Source organism: Pongo abelii, chromosome 3 (genome assembly GCF_028885655.2).
Source record: "Pongo abelii isolate AG06213 chromosome 3, NHGRI_mPonAbe1-v2.0_pri, whole genome shotgun sequence".
Classification (NCBI taxonomy): domain Eukaryota; kingdom Metazoa; phylum Chordata; class Mammalia; order Primates; family Hominidae; genus Pongo; species Pongo abelii.
The window spans coordinates 134,168,454-134,187,535 of record NC_071988.2 but is presented as its reverse complement, the minus strand read 5'-3'; the positions used below and the strand labels follow the sequence as shown (position 1 = coordinate 134,187,535).

Below are 19,082 nucleotides of genomic sequence, written 5' to 3'. Positions count from 1 at the left end.
CCCACTAACCAACCACCAAGGACACCATTGACAGTTTTACAGGTGATGCCACTCAGTGTTATGATAATTACCAAATTAATTTGTGGATTGTTTTTAAACTTTTCATAATCGTTCTTGCTCATGGAAACAAAGATGTCTGCCAGTATACCTAGCGATGTGGAGAGGCCCTGTAAGAAAAACACAAACAAGTCACAGATTGGGAATTCACAGTGGATTACTGCTCTCATCCATGGCCTAAATGCTATGATTATCCCTCCATATGAACTATTTGCCTATCAATATTTTATTACTATGACATTGGGGATACTATTTTTTAAAATCAACATATAATAATTATACATGTTTATGGGATACAGTGTGACATTTTGACATATATATACATTGTGTAATAATTAATACCCTGACTAGGAGATACTTTTAAATTGGCTGCCACAGAGCTTGAAAGATCAACACATCCTAGGGCACATGGGCCTAATGTAAACACAGCTACTTCTCAGTTGGGTTTCACTGGATGATCAATACTAACTTGTCCCTACTGCTAAGCCTGAATAACTGGCCCAAGGAAGAGTTCATATCACAGTCTGTATTGTAAAAGAATCGTAGACAGCAATTGTTTACACAGCTCAGGGAAATGTAATAACCAGATGTTTCAGATAATGAGACTATTCCCACAGAATTCCAGAAAATGAAAATGTCAAGTAGGAAGGCAGATGACCTTTCTCACTTTCTTGAATAAAGGTGCTATATAAACAATTGCAGTCTTCGCCCACTCAACTCAAGAAAACTGATTTTACATATAAGCAACTTGGTCATCTCAACTTTGCTATGCAATCAAGTAAAGACTAAATATATAACAAAACAGATAAATGAATGGACCAGTAGAGATAAATATATAAATGGACAGTTACAAATGATTATAAAAACACCATCTATGCGCCAAGAGTCTAGCTGTGAGTGAGGATGAAGCAAGACACAGAAGGAAGCTACTAACTGTACCTGGCCCTATGCTTGTGAAAAATAAATAAAAATAGGACAGATGAAATAGATATGTGAGAAATGGAATTGTGTCATAAAGAGATAATCATCCAAAGACAAATACAGGAAAGGAGAAAAAGAAGCACTAGACAAACCACCTTTTTATCCGGCTGAGGAAGTGCCAAATATCCTACAATGGAGGCCCATATTAACTCTGCTGCTTCATACCACATCCCTGAAAAAAAAAAGAGGGGCGGGGAGAGGGACAGGGGAAGAACAGCTAGTATCTGTGCTCTTGTATGAGAGAAAACCTTTGAAAACGAATACAGAAACAAGACTCATTAGATTCTGTTAGGAAAACTCAGGCTTAGATTAGATTGGCACAGCAATGTTTTTCCAGTTGTAATATAGACAATTTTTCCATTTCACTGGGAAACAGAATTATTATACATTTGTATATATAATATGTGTAATATATGTAGTTATCTCAGTTTTTTACAAAAATAATAATTGCCACCTCCTGTTAAAATTTCTCAAACCCTTATTTTGCATTCTAAAGTATATTAGCATTCTATAAACTTGAAAAATTCATGAATACCTTAAGGAATGAATGAAAACAGTGTCACAGTGGGTATAGTATAAGGTGTCACCATATCACATGGAGTCCTGCTGAACTGAGTCAGGTGCTAGAAATAACACTGGGAACCCTACAGTTAACATTACAATATACAACCGTGAACCTCTCTAACAAAACTCACTAGAAAAAAAACATTTTATTAATATTTGTGACACTCCTAGGATCTTAAATTTCATTCTCTTTTCGATGAGGAAACTAAGGCAAGTGGAAATTAACAATTTTAGCCAGATAAAAGAAGAAAATTCCGCAGTGAAACCATGCAGCCAGGCTTTGTAAATGAGCCTTGAGAAATGCAAGTTTTAGATGATGGTACCTAGCTTTTGCAGAATCTGCCCTCTGATCTGTATACAGACCGACTGCACCAGGACCTTGTCACTTTCATTTCTGTATAGCCAGGAACCTAAAAGAAAAGAGGAAAAATTCCCTTGAATTATCAGAGATATAGCCTTGCAAATTAAAACCATTTTCACAGAAGACTTCATGAGCACATGTGACATCATTTTGAGAGACAATCTCGTCTCTACATTTAGAATCAGGTCCAAACTTCCTGCTGTAGCCTAAGGCTCTGCAGGAACTGACTCCTGTCTGGTCTCCAGTTCCCCCACTTACTCTCTGTCCACTCTACTTTATTTTGCCTCCTTGTTATAGGGCTGGCCTCTTGCTTCATGGCAGCTGCACTTACCACTAGCCCTGCTTGGGATTCTCTTTCCTCTGGCTTCTTAACAGGCCAGATCCTTCTCCTTCAGGTCTCAGCCTCAATGCTTTTCCTCAAAGGCCTCCACAGAGTACTATTTCTACACTGTTACCCCCACTGTCTTATGGTTGCTTTGCAGAGGGTGGAGTGGATCCCATCTGAGGAAAATTTGTTTGGATATCAAAACTGATGACTCCACACGTGTACCAAGAGGGTATGAGAAGATTTATTGCTCACATAATGAGACTTTCTAGGGTAAGTCAGGCTGGCACCCAAGCTGCTCCTTTGACTCAGGCAGGGAGTGGTGAGTGGCTTTGCGTTTCACTGCGATTAGGGTGTGGGGCCGGGTAAAGGTTCCTGTAAGCTGGGTTTGGGTGTGTGGATGAAAGGGCTTTTTGTTGTTTGTTTGTTTGTTTTAATTGGCCTGTCCAGTGTGAGGCAAAAGTGAAAAAGGCTGTGGCCTGAAAACTGTCAGTGGTCAAACATCAAAAATAGAGGCAGACTCTTTACTACCCCCTCACTATTCTCTGTCACATCAGATAATATTTATTTTCTCCTAGCTTTGAATCCGTGTGTGTGTGTGTGTGCGCACGCGCCGACATGATGGCAAGAGTGTATATTGTAGTTTAGTGATGGTGGCCACAAGTGAGGGGTGTGTGGTTAATATTTGGATTCCAAACTGTCTCCCCACTAGAAATGTCCACAAGTTTCAGGGAGTTTGAGACCTCACATCCAAGCATGCTGAGTTTAAAAGTCCAATGGAAACTGTGCTCAACTTATTGGTAAACTTGCTAACTTAGATGCCCAGAAATTCAGACAAGATATCTGAAGGCTTAAGTTATTTGTTACCTATTAGGACTTGCCTCCTTTCATGGATAATTAAATATTGAAAGAAAATCCATTTTGAAACAAGTTTTTATTAAAGTTCTTATGTACCAAAAATCAAATCTATTTTCTGAACCATTTAAATCGATAAAGCTGAAGCAGACTCTTCTGAACTTAGAGGCTTTTATTTCCAATCACAATTTTGTTTAAAAGCTGCTATTGAACCTTTCTAAGGCCCACTGAGTTATCTGCCTTGACAGTGACTGTCCATTAGATAACATACTCTGTAAGGAAGCAGGCCAATAGTAGGTTCCTTGTCGTTGTTTTTTTTTTTTTCACTTAGAGAAAACAGAGACACAGAGATGTAAGCTGCTTGATCAAAGCTTCTTCATTCATCACTGGCAGAGCCAGCCCCAGATAGCTCTGGAAACATCTAATGTATAGTAACTATTAAGTCACTAAGTTGTTATTAAATGAGTGCTCTGTTCAGGGCTGAGGTAAAGGTCATTGTGAAGATATGAAAGTACTCACCCGTTGCTCCATTGTTGCTTATTAGACTGCTCAGAATATACTCTGCTTTTAAAAGTTTTCCTGAAAAGCAGCAACCAAATGCCACACAATTAGCTTTGAACATGCACTTAACAATTACAAGTCGTTCAGGTTCTAAGATTGATATATTGCAGCAGGAACTGTAACCTCCTTTGGAAGCATTCCATTTTATAATTTAAAATCAATAACGACATCATCTATAAAACTGAAAAGAAAGATGAAGTTTTCCTAAGTTGGTAAGGTGGGAAGTTGGACAGTATCTGAAATGGCAATTAGATTCATGTGTATGTGATAATTCATTCATATAGAGCAGGGCTTGAGGAGTAGAGGCAAACTTTTGTAACAGGCTGTGCCGCCTCCCTGTGAAAGCTATACTTCAGGAAGTGGAATAGAGTTGCCCATGGACAGGAACTAGTTATGGAATTATCAGGAAGGAATTTGGGGGTGGGGAGTGAGGAGATTCTTTCTCAAGTTTTTACTTATTTTTGTTACTACCACATAGGAAGGGCCTATTCTATGGACACCTGTTGGAAACACAATTGTTTATCCTTTTAACCAAACATTCCTTTTTCTAGGTGCCTCTAAGCCCTACATGATCTGGCTTTCATGACTTCTTTGACCTCACCTCTAACTACTTATTCCTTCCTTCTCGGCCCTCTACTTCAGTCACAGTGGCCTCCTTATCATCCCTTGAGTAGACCAGGCTCATTCCCACATCAGAGTTTTTGTATTTACAATTATTTCAGTGTGTAATGCTTTCATGCCAAATATCTGCAAGGCTTCCTCTCTTCTTCTTCAGGTCTTTGCTCAAATGTCACTGTCTCTGAAGGCCTCCCCGACCATCTTATTTTAAATTACATACCTAGACATACACTCTGGCTGTGGTAGGTTGTATTTCCAAAAAAGACCACACCAATATATTCCATTCTTCATGCTCGTTTGCAATGATGACCTGGTCATTTTTCCATCAAAAAGTGGAATCTAGAGTTTATTTCCCTTCACCTTGAACACAACTGGCCCTGTGACCTGTTTTGACCAATGGAATGTGGCAGAAGTCTGGGCGTTAAGGGATCTTTAAATTCTGCCTTCCCTTCTTGGAACTTAGCCCAATGCTCTGAGGAAGCTGAGGCTGCCACATGGAGAGGCCCATGCAGAGGACAGCTGAGGCCCTCCCCGAGGCCTCCACTTGGCTCTTAGCTGGCAGCCAGTACCAAATGCCTACTGTGTGGATGAGACCTTTCCAGACCTTCTAGCTATCCCAGCTTCCAGCTGACAGTACTTATAATAATCACCCAAACTACAAATTATAAGACTGAATGAATTATTACTGTTTTAAGCCACTAAGTCATGGAGTGGCTTGTAACATAGCAATGGAAAAATCATGCACTTAAAAGTGGAGTATTACTATAACAAAAACTTTGGTGACTTGAAGGGTGTTGCAGAGACAAAAGGCAGTGAAGAAATTGTTCCTGGAAGTTTGAGAAAGGGAACAGACATTATACGGTGTTGTAAAGTTTGGCAACATGGTCTCCAGGAGTAATGTGGAATGTAGCAAAATGTAACCAGTGGACTCGGTGTATAGCTAAGGAGATACCCAGGAAGGATACTGAAAGTGCCAAAGTGTGTATCTTTTAGTTACCCAAGATAAAGTACAGGAAGAAAGTGATAACCTAAAGAAGAAACTACAGTAGTCCCCTCTGTCCCCAGTTTCCCTTTCTGCAGTTTCAGTTACCAGCAGTCAACCACAGTCCAAAAATATTAAACGGAAAATTCCAGGAATAAACAATTTATAAGTTTTAAATTGCGTGCCGTTCTGAGTAGCGTGATGAAATCTCATCCTGCCTGGGACATGAACTATCCCTTTGTCCAGTGGATCCATGCTATCTACGATGATCACCCATTAGTCACTTAGCAGCCCTCTCCATTATCAGATCAACTGTCTGTCAGGTAATGCAGTGCTTGTGTTCAAGTCACCCGTATTTTACTTAACAATGGCCGCAAAGGACAGCAGTAGTGATGCTGGCAATTTGGATACGCCAAAGAGAAGCTGTAAAGTGCTTCCTTTAAGTGAGAAGGTGAAAATTCTCAACTTAATAAGGAAGGAAAAAATTTATATGCCAAGGTTGCTAAGGTCTATGGTAAGGATGCATCCTCTATCCAAAAATGGTGAAGAAGGAAAAAGAGATTTGTGCTAGTTTTGCTGTCACATCTCAAACTGTGAAAGTATGGCTACCGTGCATGATAGGTGCTTAGTTAAGATGGAAAAGGCATTAAATCGGTGGGTAGAAGACATAAACAGCAATGTGTCTCGATTAATGGCAATCGGACTTGGGCATCTGCTGGGGTCTTGGAACGTATCCCCCATGAATAAGGGGGGACTACTGTATTCCATTTTTGAGCAAGATTTAGGGAAAATAAAGATGGCCCAGAATAGTCTTTCCAGACAGCAAGACATTCTGAAGATAAATTTAAAATATTAAAACCTGAGGCAAAGTTCAAATTCAGGGCACTGGCAGTAAAATGTGACCTTACGGTCAAGATCAAACCAAGGGTGTGGCTGTAAAACACTTTGTTAAGACCTCAGACCCTCTGACCAAGCGAAAGAGCTTCTAAGAATCTTAAGGGTGCTGTCCTGTATCCCTTTGGTTTGTAGCCCAAAGTAGCATTCAAAGATAAATGTAGGCTTTTTTTTTTTTTCTAATTTAGTATGTTAAAAAGCTAGAAAGTATTTAAAGGAATTATATCAGCTTAATTTAAGAAGGGCAGAGATAGTTCAAAATGAAAAGAGACATCTGGGAGTCAAACTTTCTATAGGCATGGAGTACGCTGAGATGTTTTCATAAAAAATATTTTATGGGCCGGGCACGGTGGCTCATGCCTGTAATCTCAGCATTTGGGAGACTGAGGTGGGTGGATCACCTGAGGTCAGGAGTTCAAGACCAGCCTGACCAATATGGTGAAACCCCGGCTCTATTAAAAATACAAAAAGTAGCCAGGCATGGTGGCGTGCACCTGTAGTCTCAGCTACTTGGGAGGCTGAGACAGGAGAATTGCTTGAACCCAGGAGTTGTAGGTTGCAGTGAGCTGAGATCACACCATTGCACTCCAGCCTGTGTGACAGAGTCTCTCTCTCTCTCTCTCTCTATGTATGAGTATATATATGTATTTTATAGACAAGGAAGGATGATTCAGAGGACAAATCCAAAAGCTGAGGCGAACCATTCTCAAAGAGAAAAAGTGAGCCCTAATCAAGAAATAATCTTGTCCTCATATCAGGAAGACTTGGGATATATGCCTGGCTAGATTTTAGATTAATATGAACCGTGACTGCTGAGTGACTCTCATTTCCCCCGCTTTTGCACAGAAGCGCCTGTTGAAATTATCTTTTCCTGTGTCCCCATTGCATGTCAGTTGTGTTGGAAGGTAGATAACTTGTCTTTTAGTTCACAAGTCTCTATGTCCCCAGAAGAAGTACCTGAGAAGACTTGTTTGTCCCTAAACCTACTTCAGAGGATAAGATCTTAAGCTTTGAACCTGAACCCTTAATGGTACGAGGCTCTGAGGGAGGAGTGAGTGTATTTTGCACATGAGAGGGATGTGTATTGTTGTAGCCAGAACATGAACTGTGATTAAATTGTTTTAGACCACTAACTTTGGGGAGTGGCTTGTTGCAAAGCAAATGATCACCAAAATACTGCCACCGTTTCTCACCTCCGCTTTATTTTTCTTTGTCATTTATTGCCATAAGACACATTGTATATTTTAATTATTTCCTCATTGCCTGGGTCTCCCCATTAGAGTGTGAACTCTAAGACAGTAGGAGGTTTTGTCTGTTTTGTTCACTGCCCTGTCCCATGTACCTCTAACAATGTTTGGAACAGGGCAAATATTCAATAGATATTTGTCATTCATCCAAATACATGTTTGAATTGTGCCAGGGACTGTGCTAAGAGCTGAAGATGGAATGATGAACAAGACAGAGCGCCTGTCTTCAAGGTACTAATAGTAATAATAATAACAATAAGAGCTACCATTTATTACATGTTTACTATGTGACGGACATTGTTCTAAATTATATCTAAGCACTCTATTGTCTTCATTTCACAAATAAAGAAATGGGCCTTACAGAGGATAAGTATCATTACCAAAAGATATGAACCAAGGCAGCCTGCCACGAAAGTCCAAACTCACCAGTGCTAAACTGCTTCCCAGAGATACCACTATTTCAGATTAGTTGTCCAACATGATATTTTTGTAGGGGACAATTTTCAGCCATGCAGGATATAATTTTCTTTCCTCACATTCTCTTTCTGTCATCAGAGGAGGGAACATATAGCAGATATTATTATATCTGCAGTTTTTAGAGTTTCTCATATTGTCTCCTTCCCTTACTAATTTTTAAAGTTACTGTCCTCCCCCCCTTTCTCTCTACCTCTTTCCTTTCATCCTTCCTTTCCTCCTGCTTTCCCTTCTGCCTTTCTTCCTCTTTTCTTCCCTCCCTCCCTTTCTAATTTCCTCTCTGTTTTAAACCTCATTGTTTTGCTATTTTTAATTTTTTAATAGTTCTATCTTCTCCCCAACTTGAACCACTTGAAGATAATGAACCATATCTTGATCATCTTTATAAATATCCTAAAGGCCTAATGCAATTGTTGGCACATAGCAGGCTTTCCACATATATTTGTCCAAAAAAAGAAAAACAGAGAAAGAGAGAATAAAAGAAAATTAGTATCGAAATCATGGCTTACAGTCTAATTAAATTTATTCATACCAATATATTTAAAAAGAGAGATATCAAATGAAATACCTACACGAATAAATGCTATCAAAGCAATCTCTATTCTTAAAAGATATATTTCTAATTAGGTTTTGTTGCTAACTAAGAATGGGCATTTAAAAAATATTGACTTTGTATTCACCAACCTTGCTGAATTTCTTAATTCTAACAATCTGGATTTCTTGGAGTAGTCTATGTGTGCAGCCATATTGTCTACGAATCACACTGTTTTTATTTATTCATTTCTAGCCTTTATACCTTTTATTTCCTTTCATTTTCTTATTGCCTTGAGAGGACTTCCAGGGAAGTATCAAATAGAAGCAGTAATGAGTACTTTTTTTCTTGACCTGACTTAAAAAGGAATTCTTATAATTTTTTATCATTGGTTTTGCTGGAGGCTTTCAGTTACTTCCTTTTATCAGTTTGAGAAAATTCCCTCCTATGCAGGGAGGAACTTTTCATTTTTCAGCTCCAACTTATTACCTTTCAGTTCCAATCCACCCTTCAATACCTGCTTTGTGATCATGGGGACGGATCTGGTAAACATTTCTCCTTTGTCAGCTGGCAAGATGGTAAGCCTTGTCATTGTGGGGTGTGGAAGGACGCTGCATGGGAAGGGTGCTTCTCATCCTGACTTGGTGTGCTCCTCTGGCCAGGCCACTGCGGGTACCACTTCCTAAATGCCTGACTCCTACAGCACAGGCTTTCATAGCTTTCCCTGTGCCTGACTCCTGCAACATAGGTGACTTCTGTAGCATCTGTCTCCTCAGTGTGCAGAGGTCAGCCGAACCCGGCAGTCAGTCCTCTCAGCTGACTTTACAGTGGAGTGCTGTCAGTTAGGCTCCTCTGGTGACCAGTTTCCCCTGGTACTCTGTAAAGGCAGCTTTGTGGTGAGTTCTAAGATACAACACCTCCCCATGGACGGCTTCCCCCCAACATTCAGAAGGTGGGTTTCCAGTGAGTTCAGCCAGCATGGAACCTTGGTGACTTCTCTGCCATGCGGTGAGCCACGTCTGTGCCTTCTCCAAAAAGGTCTTGATCTCAGCCATGGTGTGCGTAGGTATGAGGGCCAGGAGCTCTTTTTTAGGTGTTCTATCTGAGTCCAGGGAACAGTGGCTATACCTTAAAATTGCTATCCTGCACGCTTTAGAGTTCTTCTTTAGAGTTCTCTTTACTTTTCACTAGCCAAGCCCTCATTACTCTAATCCTCTGAAATAGTAATTCTTTGTATTGAACTTTCCTGTTCAAATTACTGTGTGGTTTCTGTCACCTGATTACATTTCTATGCCTAGTTTGCATTTTTAACCTAACTCGGTTGAAAATTTTATTAACTTTAAAAAATCTATTTAGGTGAACACATACTTTTGCTTCTTTATTCTGTGCATGTGGTGCACTAAATGAGTAGATTTAAAAATATTTAACTATCAGCCAGGCACGGTGACTCATGCCTATAATCCCAGGATTTTGGGAAGCTGAGGCAGGAGGATTGCTTGAGCCCAGGAATTCAAGACCAGCCTGGGCAACGTAGAGAGACCTCGGCTCTACAGAAAATAAACAAGTTAGCTGGGCATGGTGGCACGTGCCTGTAGTCCCAGCTACTTGGAAGGCTAAAGTGGGAGGATTGCTTGGGCCTGGAAGGTTGAGGGTGCAGTGACCCATGATTGCACCACTGTACTCTAGCCTGGGTAACAGAGTGAGATCGTGTCCCCCCAAAAATAAAAATAAAAATAAAACCCACTATCCTTATATATCTGGAATAAACCTTCCTTGATTGTAATGCATTATTAATTTAATACAATGTTGGTCAATTTGGTAATATTTTAAGATTTTTTGCACCTTATTAATTATATAAGTGATATTGCCATATAATTTCCTTTTATGTTAATCTTATATGGCTAATGTATTTACCACATCCTTTAGTCATCATCTTTTTTTACTCTCCACTTCTTCATTCTAAGTTCAATTTTCTCCTTAGAAAAATGCATCCTTTAGTGTGTATGTGAGTGTGTGTGTGAATGAGAGAGCTGTCTTGAGAATAATTCATTTTTAGTCAATCAGGTCTGAAAATGTCTATTTTATCCTCACTTTTGAATGACAATTTTGCTAGGTATAAAATCCTAGGTCAAAATCTATGTCCTCTCAATTTTTTGGAGATTCTCTTGCTTTCTGGACTCTTATTATTGATAAGATACTTTTTGTTAGTCTAAATATACTTCCTATATTAATCTGTCTTTTCTGTCTGTTTCTTTAAGACTTTCTTATTGTATGATTTTCTATAGTTTACCACACTAGGTATGGTCTTGAATTTATTTAAAAAGATTTTTTTTTTTGAGACAGGGTCTTGCTCTGTCACTCAGGCTGGAGTGCAGTGGTGTAATCATGGCTCACTGCAGCCTCAACCTCCTAGGCTCAAGAGATCCTCCCACCGTAGCCTCTGGAGTAGCTGAGACTACAGCTACATGTCACCACACTTGGTTGATTTTGTTTATTTTTTGTAGAGATGAGATCACCCTATGTTGCCCAGGCTGGTCTTGAACTCCTAGGCTCATGAGATCCCTCCCGCCTTGGCTTCCTAAAGTCCTGGGATTACAGGTGTGAGTCATCATGCCCGGCCTGAAACTTTTTTGCCCAAGGCTAGATATACTTCTTCAGTGTAAAGACATAATTGTCTCCAATTCTGAGCCTAGTTAGTCCTGCTAGAAGTCTTCCTATGCTTCTGTGTTTTTTTCAATCTCTTTGAGTTTTTTAAACTTCTCTATTTTCATCTGCTTAGCTCTCTGTGCTTCATTTTCAACATTTTTTTTTTTAAATACAGTTTCCAGTTCCATAATTTTCTCCCCCACTGTTAATGGTATTGGAGGCGTACATTTCTGGTAGGTCACTTAAGGGGTTGGAACATCTGAGAAACTGGCGGTAGAAAATGTACCTTGATTTTAAAGTTGTTAGTGGTCATTTGTCCCAGGTGGGCAGCCAGGCACATGGTTAGAATCTTTAGATGATCCCTTGCTAGTCAAGCAAGGTTCACAGAACAGCAGCATCTCAGGCCGTACCAGAGATCTACTGAATTGGAATCTGCATTTTAATAAGATCTTTAGGGGATTCAGAGCACACTGAAGTTTGGGAAGCACTACTCTGGAGCACTACTATTTGTGTCTTTTTGTTGCTAGCCTGAATCGAGGAGATTAAGTAAAACACTGAGAGTGAGCATTTAGAAATTTTTATTATGATTTGCCAAAATAATTGTATAACTCTTGAAGCTGATGATAATAAATACATTAAGCTTGCATTTTTGTATCTTTGTTTTTTACTTCATTTTTCTAAGGATTTATTTTATCTCATTCACCCCATTGAAGCAGTCTGGTTGGCAGTTGGGCACCCTTATTAGCAGGTGAAATGCCAAAAGCTTATCTCACCAACCGGGAGGGTGTTCTGTGCTCTTCAGCCATGGTTTTGTAGTTGAATTCTTGTATCCTGTCTATATAAAAACAAACTTGTATGCGCTGCCTGTTCTGTGGGGGAATTCCCCATCTATTACTATTACTTTCTCTTTTTTTTCTTTTTTCTTTCTTTTTTTTTTTTTTTTGAGACAGAGTCTCACTCTGTCACCCAGGCTGGAGTGCAATGGCATGATCTCGGCTCACTGCAACCTCTGCTTTCTGGGTTCAAGCAATTCTCCTGCCTCAGCCTCCCAAGTAGCTGGGATTTCATGCACCTGCCACCACACCAGGCTAATTTTTTTGTATTTTTAATAGAGATGGGGTTTCGCCATGTTAGCCAGGCTGGTCTCGAACTCCTGACTTCAGGTAATCCACCCGCCTTGGCCTCTCAAAATGCTAGGATTACAGGCGTGAGCCACTGCCCAGCCTGTTGCTCATAAATTTTAATGTAAGGTCATCTTTAGCCAAGAATATTTTCCTGTGAGATTCCCATGGCCCTGGGGTGTGGATACTTCTCTAGAGTATAGTTTTGCATTTGATCTCCTGGGGCCCAGAAATTTCAGTCTTGAACAATTTTTTTTCTTAATTATTTGATGGCAGGTTTCCTGCTTTGTGGGCAGAGTAAATTCAGACTCCACACTCAAATTCAGCACAGAGTTGAGACTTTTATTTTAGATGAGAGTTTTTTTCCCCTCCATCCCAGAGCTTGGGCAGAGAGCAAGCGTCCTTGTAACTTCTCTGGGCAGGCTGGTGGGATTGTTCAGTCTCCTTTTATAGCCTGTGCAAACCTTTAAGAATTCCAGCTTGATGCAAATATTTTACTTCTCACATGAGCACAAGGCAACTGTCTCTCATCTCTGCCCAGGGATTAAAATGACAGCCCCTTCCCTTGAGGACTTTGCTCAAGTGTAAGTTCCTTTGGCTATGTGTCGTAAGCAGTAGTCTATTGCTGTGATTTTAAATACCTTTCATGTTTCAGGTATCTACAAATCTTTAATTCACCATATTTACGTATTTGTAATGGGAGAAGATTCTGCACTTGCTCAGTCCTCCATGTTGATGGAATTGGAAATCTGAGCCTTTATCTGTAACTGTGGTTTGAAAGGTTTTGTCTCCTAATTTCAGGCAAGAGTGAGGTGAGCAGGCCTTGTGAGTCTTCTCTTTTTTTTTTTTTTTTTTTTTTTGAGACGAAGTCTCGATCTTGTGCCCCAGGCTGGAGTACAATGGCGTGATCTCACCTCACTGCAACTTCCACCTCCGGAGTTCAAGTGATTCTCCTGCCTCAGCCTCCTAAGTAGCTGGGATTACAGGCGCCTGCCACTATGCCTGGCTAATTTTTGTAGTTTTCAGTAGAGACGGGGTTTCATCATGTTGGCCAGGCTGGTCTCGAACTCCTGACCTCAGGTGATCCACCCGCTTCGGCCTCCCAAAGTGCTGGGATTACAGGCATGAGCCATGGTGCCTGACCTTGTGGGTCTTCTTTTGCTTCTGACATCCCACTACATTGAGTGTTTGGCTGGATGGAATCCTGTGGTGGATACCAGGAAGCGCTGGATCAGAAGGATAATAGCAAGACTGCTGTCCTCTTATACTACCTTTGTTTTTCTTCCTTACCTCTTACAATATTATATAATCTCTTTCACTTCTCCACCCCATGATTCCTAAGTGCTGGGCCTGAGAGCCTCCTTTCAGCAAATCTTCTTCTGTTACCCCTAAGCCATCCCTGCTCTCAGTCACAGTCCTTCTCTCTCTCTGAGACACCCAGTGTAGGTGGAGGCTCCAGATGTTTTGGGGTAGACATTTACACAAGAAGACTTAACTCTGAGGCTATATTTGTCTTTCTGTGGCACTTCTAATAGTGTCTTTGAGGAAAAGACAATCCCAACCATTAGGGAAAAAGATCCAGGACCTTTATGTTAGACACAGGATAATGTGAGCAGAGGAGCATCCTATTCATCATGATCATCCCAAAGCTTTCTCGTTATCAGGAGAAAACTGCTATACCACCTGGTTAGAATCTTGAGAGAAATAATTTTAAAAACCCTCCCAAAACCAATTTAAAAAAAGGAAACCGGGTCAGGCATGGCAACTTACACCTGTAATCTCAGCATTTTGGGGGGCCGAGGTGGGTGGATCACCTGAGGTCAGGAGCTTGACACCAGCCTGGGCAACATGGCAAAACCCAGTCTTTACAAAAAATACAAAAATTAGCTGGGTGTGGTGGCGCACGCCTATAGTCTCAGCTACTTAGAAGGCTGAGGGGGGAACCTCACCTGAGCCCCGGAAGTCGAGGCTGCAGTGGGTTGTGATCAGGCCACTGCACTCCAGTTTGGGCAACAGAGCGAGACTGTCTCAAAAACAAAACAAAAACAAAAATGGAAACCTGAAAGACCAGTTTGGACATGTAAAAGCAAAGCTGTCAACGTCCCTGTTTACCATTTGACCTCAATTTCCATGTCACGCTATAGCAATGCTGTATGGCACAAAATATGCTACATTAACCCTGTTCCAAGCTCTTCTTGATGAGACCCAATATTAGAACCCTGTCTGTACCCTCCAGCCTTCACCACTCTGTTCCCCTCAGAGACTGCCCTGCTCATACATCATTGCCATCTGACGCCATCAGAAGGAACAACAGTTGTTAGGTTTCTTTCATATCCCGCACATTACAAATTACATCAGGAACATTTGAAAGAAGAAATTTTTCCCAAGTTCAGCTCTGTCCCTGAGTTACTTGAGATAAGTAAATAACAAGACATGCACGATTTATGCACAGTTGCAAGAACTTGAGCGTAAATGAACTTGGGCTTTTGAAAAGGTAACCTCCACTGGCCCATTTCTCCCATGTCCTTTTGTCTCTGTCCCTCTCTGCATTCAGCAATTGTCCTATTTAGCATAGTTAGTACAGTTCCTTTTCAAAGGAAATGAAGTAAAGAGATTTTAACCTCTTAAAGACCAGCGTTATTAAAATAATAGCAATAGCTAAAACCAATCAGAAAATGAATCAGTCCCGTTTCTGCCTTCTCTTTTCATCCTTTACTTTTTCAGTCTTGGAAACAGGAATAACAGGCTACACGTTTCTAAATCTAATGGCTATCAGCAATTTAAATAATTCAAGAATTCTATGGAAGTGGACTTTGCAGTAATGCATAGCAGGCCCCCCTCCCCTCCAGCCCTCTTCCACACCACATCTTAAGTTAGAATGTCAGCCTCCTTTTTCATTTCATTCAAAGTGACAGGAAAAAAAAAAGATACTTTAAGACCTAATCAGGTACTGTACCGGTGTTCTGAATGATGAAAAAAAACCCTCAAATTACTTCAGTGGGTTTGTCAGCTCTATTGTCAGCTTAGTCAAGTGGCCCTACAGAAAGGAGACAGGAGAGCGAAGAGAAAATAGTAGAATTCTAATCTGCTTTTTAAAGACTCTTGGTCAGAAGTATAGCAATTCAGATACCCCTGTTTGAAAGCAGCAGGACAGATTTGTTAGAAGACAAAAGCTCCAATTAGTATTTTCCACACCCTTTCACAATTTTCTCTACTGCTTTTGGCTCTGAAACCCTTTATGCCAGGGCCTTTGTGCTGGCAAAGAGACGGGTGGAAGGGCACAGGGGCGGGGGAGGGGAGCCCCGGGCTCGGAAAGATGGCACGCAGGGCCCGGGTGCTCCGGGTGTCCCACAGAGGTCAAGTAGCTCGGGAGGGAAGGAGAGCTGCAGACCAGAAGACACTGACGACGCGGGGGCGGCCAGCAGGAGGGAGCATACCTGAGTTCACGGAAATTCGGGCTTGGCGAATAACCACCTGCGGGGCAATTGGCGTGGCTGGCTGCAACTTGTGGAGACCTTTGGCGACCTGCAGAAGTTTTCCAGAGACGTCGAGCCCATACAGGAACCGGTCCACCAAGAACACAATAGCTGCCGCAGCCGCACAGTCCCGAGCGAGGATGGAGGCCCTCAGGGACGCCTGGAGGAACAGCGTGGAACATCGTGAGCCAGGCGGAAACGCTGGCAGGCTGAGGGCCAGGCTTAGCGTGGGAGGCATTTTCATTAATACAACAAAACCCACAGCTAGGAAGAGAAAAATACTTTGTTAGGCAGCTGAACCAAAAGAAAGAAATTAGAAAAGTCCAGTTCAATTGTGCAATAAAATAGTATTTCCTTCATTCAATTTCCCCCATTACATTTATAAAATTATAGAAGCGATAAATGCATACTTCCTGTTGTTAAAAACTCAAACAATACTAAAGTGCATAGGATAAAAAGTAGGGCCGGGCGTGGTGGCTCATGCCTCTAATCTCAGCACTTTGGGAGGCCGAGGCGAGTGCATCTCTTGAGGCCTGGATTTCGAGACCAGCCTGGCCAACATGGTGAAACCCCGTCTCTACTAAAAATACAAAAATTAGCTGGATGTGGTGGCATGCGCCTGTAGTCCCAGCTACTCGGGAGGCTGAGGTGGGAGAATCACTTGAACCCAGGAGGTGGAGGTTGCAGTGAGCCGAGATCCAGCCACTGTACTCCAGCCTGGGCGACAGAGCGAGACTCCGTCTCAACAACGACAACAACAACAACAACAACAAAACTATATAGGGTAAAAAGTAAAAGCGCCCCATAGTTTCCCCATCCCTTATCTTATTTCTTCTCTTCCTGCTCCACTTCTCCTTGACAATGGTTTGGGAGAGACGTTCCTTCCAGAAAGCCTATCCTTTTATTTATATTTAGACATTAATTGATCGTTGTCTTGCTTTGCCTTCTCCTACCCTTCCTATCTCTTTCTCTCTCTCTCATACATAAATGACGTCACACTAAACATATTGTTCTGCTGTTTTCTTCTTTCAATCATCATCATCTGGGAGAACTTCCACATTAGTTCATGACACTCTGCTTCATTTATTGCCTACATTTTAATTAGGACGAAATACGGAATTTTAGATAACAGTCCATATTTGATTTATATCATCATGTTTAGTCAATGAATAAAATAAGAAAAAGAAGAAAACTGGCATGAAATGAAAGTGTAACATAAAGAGCGAGAAGTAGAAATAATGAAGTTTTTATGAAAAAACATCATCATCTTTTGCTCTGCTAGGGTGTTATACTAAAGACCTTTGATTTAGTGGTTACGTAGCTAGTAGCATAAATGAGTTTATCACCCAAATACTATTATCTTCATATGCTAAACTAAATCATGCTGAGTGCTTTCTGGGCATGTTTATTCACGCATGAAGCCTAGAAAGCATTGTAAGCACTGCCCATTTTCCTACCACAATGTTGCTACACAAAGTACTGCTTTCATCACCACATAATCCTAAGTACTAACACTTACTGGGCAAAACCAGGTGCCAGGCACAGTGCTAGGTGATTTATATGCACTAATTCAATAAATCCTCCTAGCAATCCTAAGAGGCATGTTCTCTTATTATTCTCTTCTGTAAGATGGGAAACCTGAGATGCAGAGAGGTGAAGTGATATGCCAGGGTGACATGACCTGTGACTAAGAGCTGGGGTTTGAACACAGGAGGTCCAAATCCAGATCCTCCATGCTCCCTTGTTGTCCTGACTCTATGTTAGGAAGCTGGATGGAGCTGCTGGGAGTCTGGAGAGGCCCAGGTAGGGAGTTAACGGGGCAGAGTACCAGAAGAAGAGAGTTGCACAAAGCAAGTTCAGAGATCTGCAGAGGGTCCCCTTAGAGTCAATTATCTGATATTTACTATTATGTTAATAAATGCCATATGCATAATTGGTTACAGGATATTTGTATTTACAGGCTTTCATCAATCAGGTAATGCCTGCCAAATACCAGCACAATAATCTTTCTTTTTTAAAACTGATGCTTAACATGTTAAGATTTTTAAACTACCAATGTGTTTATTAAGTACGAAATTTTTTACTCTATTTATCTTTTTGGTCTGAGTCTATCATTGCTCTCATTGTGATAGAGTTGCCAACTGTTGGGGAGAATATCTCTTCTCTCCTCTCGATGTTTCCTTCCATGTGACGGAAGCTCAATGACCGTAGCATCCTCAGCCTCTTTCTATCACTTTCCCCACTCTGCTTCATGAGGGGTGGAGTGACTAATCTGACTAGTAAATTTTAGAAGAATAAAGTGGGCATGTATGACTTCTCTTCTCCCTTTTTTCTCTTGGGAGCAAGCTGTCTAAAGGAAACAGCAATTTGTCGTTACTTTTCTATATCATAAGTCTTGTCTAGTAAGCCAGCCTACATGGAGTATTCTGCTTGACCCTGTAATTCCTGTGACTAAATGGGGAAGTCTATATAATTTTGGGGTTCCACTAGCAGATTCCCTATGTCTAATACAAAGCTATATCTTCTAACTTACCCTTTATTAGAATTAAGGGGAATATTTCATCTCTTGTTTGCCTCTTTTGTTTTATTTCTCCATTTGCTCAGAATCCAGGAGAGGAAGAGAGGTACTATTGATCGGATCCTCCCAAAGACCCTGACATGAATAAGGCCTTTCTAAGGCACACCATAACCATTTCTAGGGAAACTGCTGTGCCCACAGCCCCTGTCTTTGAGGTAGCTGTGTATTTTGCTACTTGGCCTTGACACCCTTTTTTCTCCACCCCACGACCAGATCAAGGCCACCAGATTGAGAGTAGCTACCTGATAACCTGACCCCTCATGATTCTGTGGCCAGGCTTTAAAAAACCAACTTATCAATCTGAACTAAAAAATATAGAAAGAACTTGCCTGTTGTTGAAGGATAGAAAGAAAGTAGAGTATAGCCAAGCCATGTTTATGGGCAACACAAGGGAAGATCCAAGAATGGCTCTGAAGGCAAGTCCATGTTTTCATGAGTGCCATTCTAGGAATTACATGTCTCATTTAGTATGCCACATGTATTTTCAAAATAATGTACACCCCCTTTTATGTGTTTACTTGATTGAGCTTCTGTCCCTTCCAATCAGAAAAAGCCTAACTAAAATTGCCATGCTCAAAACTTCGACTGAGTTTGTCAAATAAACCATCAATCTGAAAAATACAAGTTTCAAAATGAGAAAAATCTGTTGGCTGGGTGCAGTGGCTGAAGCCTGTAATCCCAGCAATTTGGGAGGCTGAGGTGGGTGGATCACTTGAGGTCAGAAGTTCAAGACCAGCCTGACCAACATGGTGAAACCCCATCTCTACTAAAAATACAAAAATTAGCCAGGCATGGTGGCACATGCCTGTA

The 19,082-nt window shown here is 41.1% G+C and overlaps 1 protein-coding gene across 12 annotated transcripts in view; it reads right to left on the bottom strand.

The window, feature by feature from the left end:
- ALPK1 (alpha kinase 1) overlaps positions 1-19,082 on the bottom strand; it is a 157,508-nt gene that overhangs the window by 27,256 nt on the left and 111,170 nt on the right. For all 12 annotated transcript variants that reach the window (XR_008524682.2, XR_010139764.1, XM_024246131.2 and 9 more), the window contains 5 exons: positions 15,656-15,854; positions 3,663-3,722; positions 1,926-2,012; positions 1,134-1,210; positions 72-167 (listed from right to left, as the gene is read on the bottom strand). Coding sequence is in view for 10 of the 12 variants with exons in the window: in XM_024246131.2 (XP_024101899.1) it covers positions 72-167; positions 1,134-1,210; positions 1,926-2,012; positions 3,663-3,722; positions 15,656-15,854 (519 nt within the window). In the remaining 2 variants the exon portion in view is untranslated. The remainder of the gene's footprint in view (positions 1-71; positions 168-1,133; positions 1,211-1,925; positions 2,013-3,662; positions 3,723-15,655; positions 15,855-19,082) is intronic.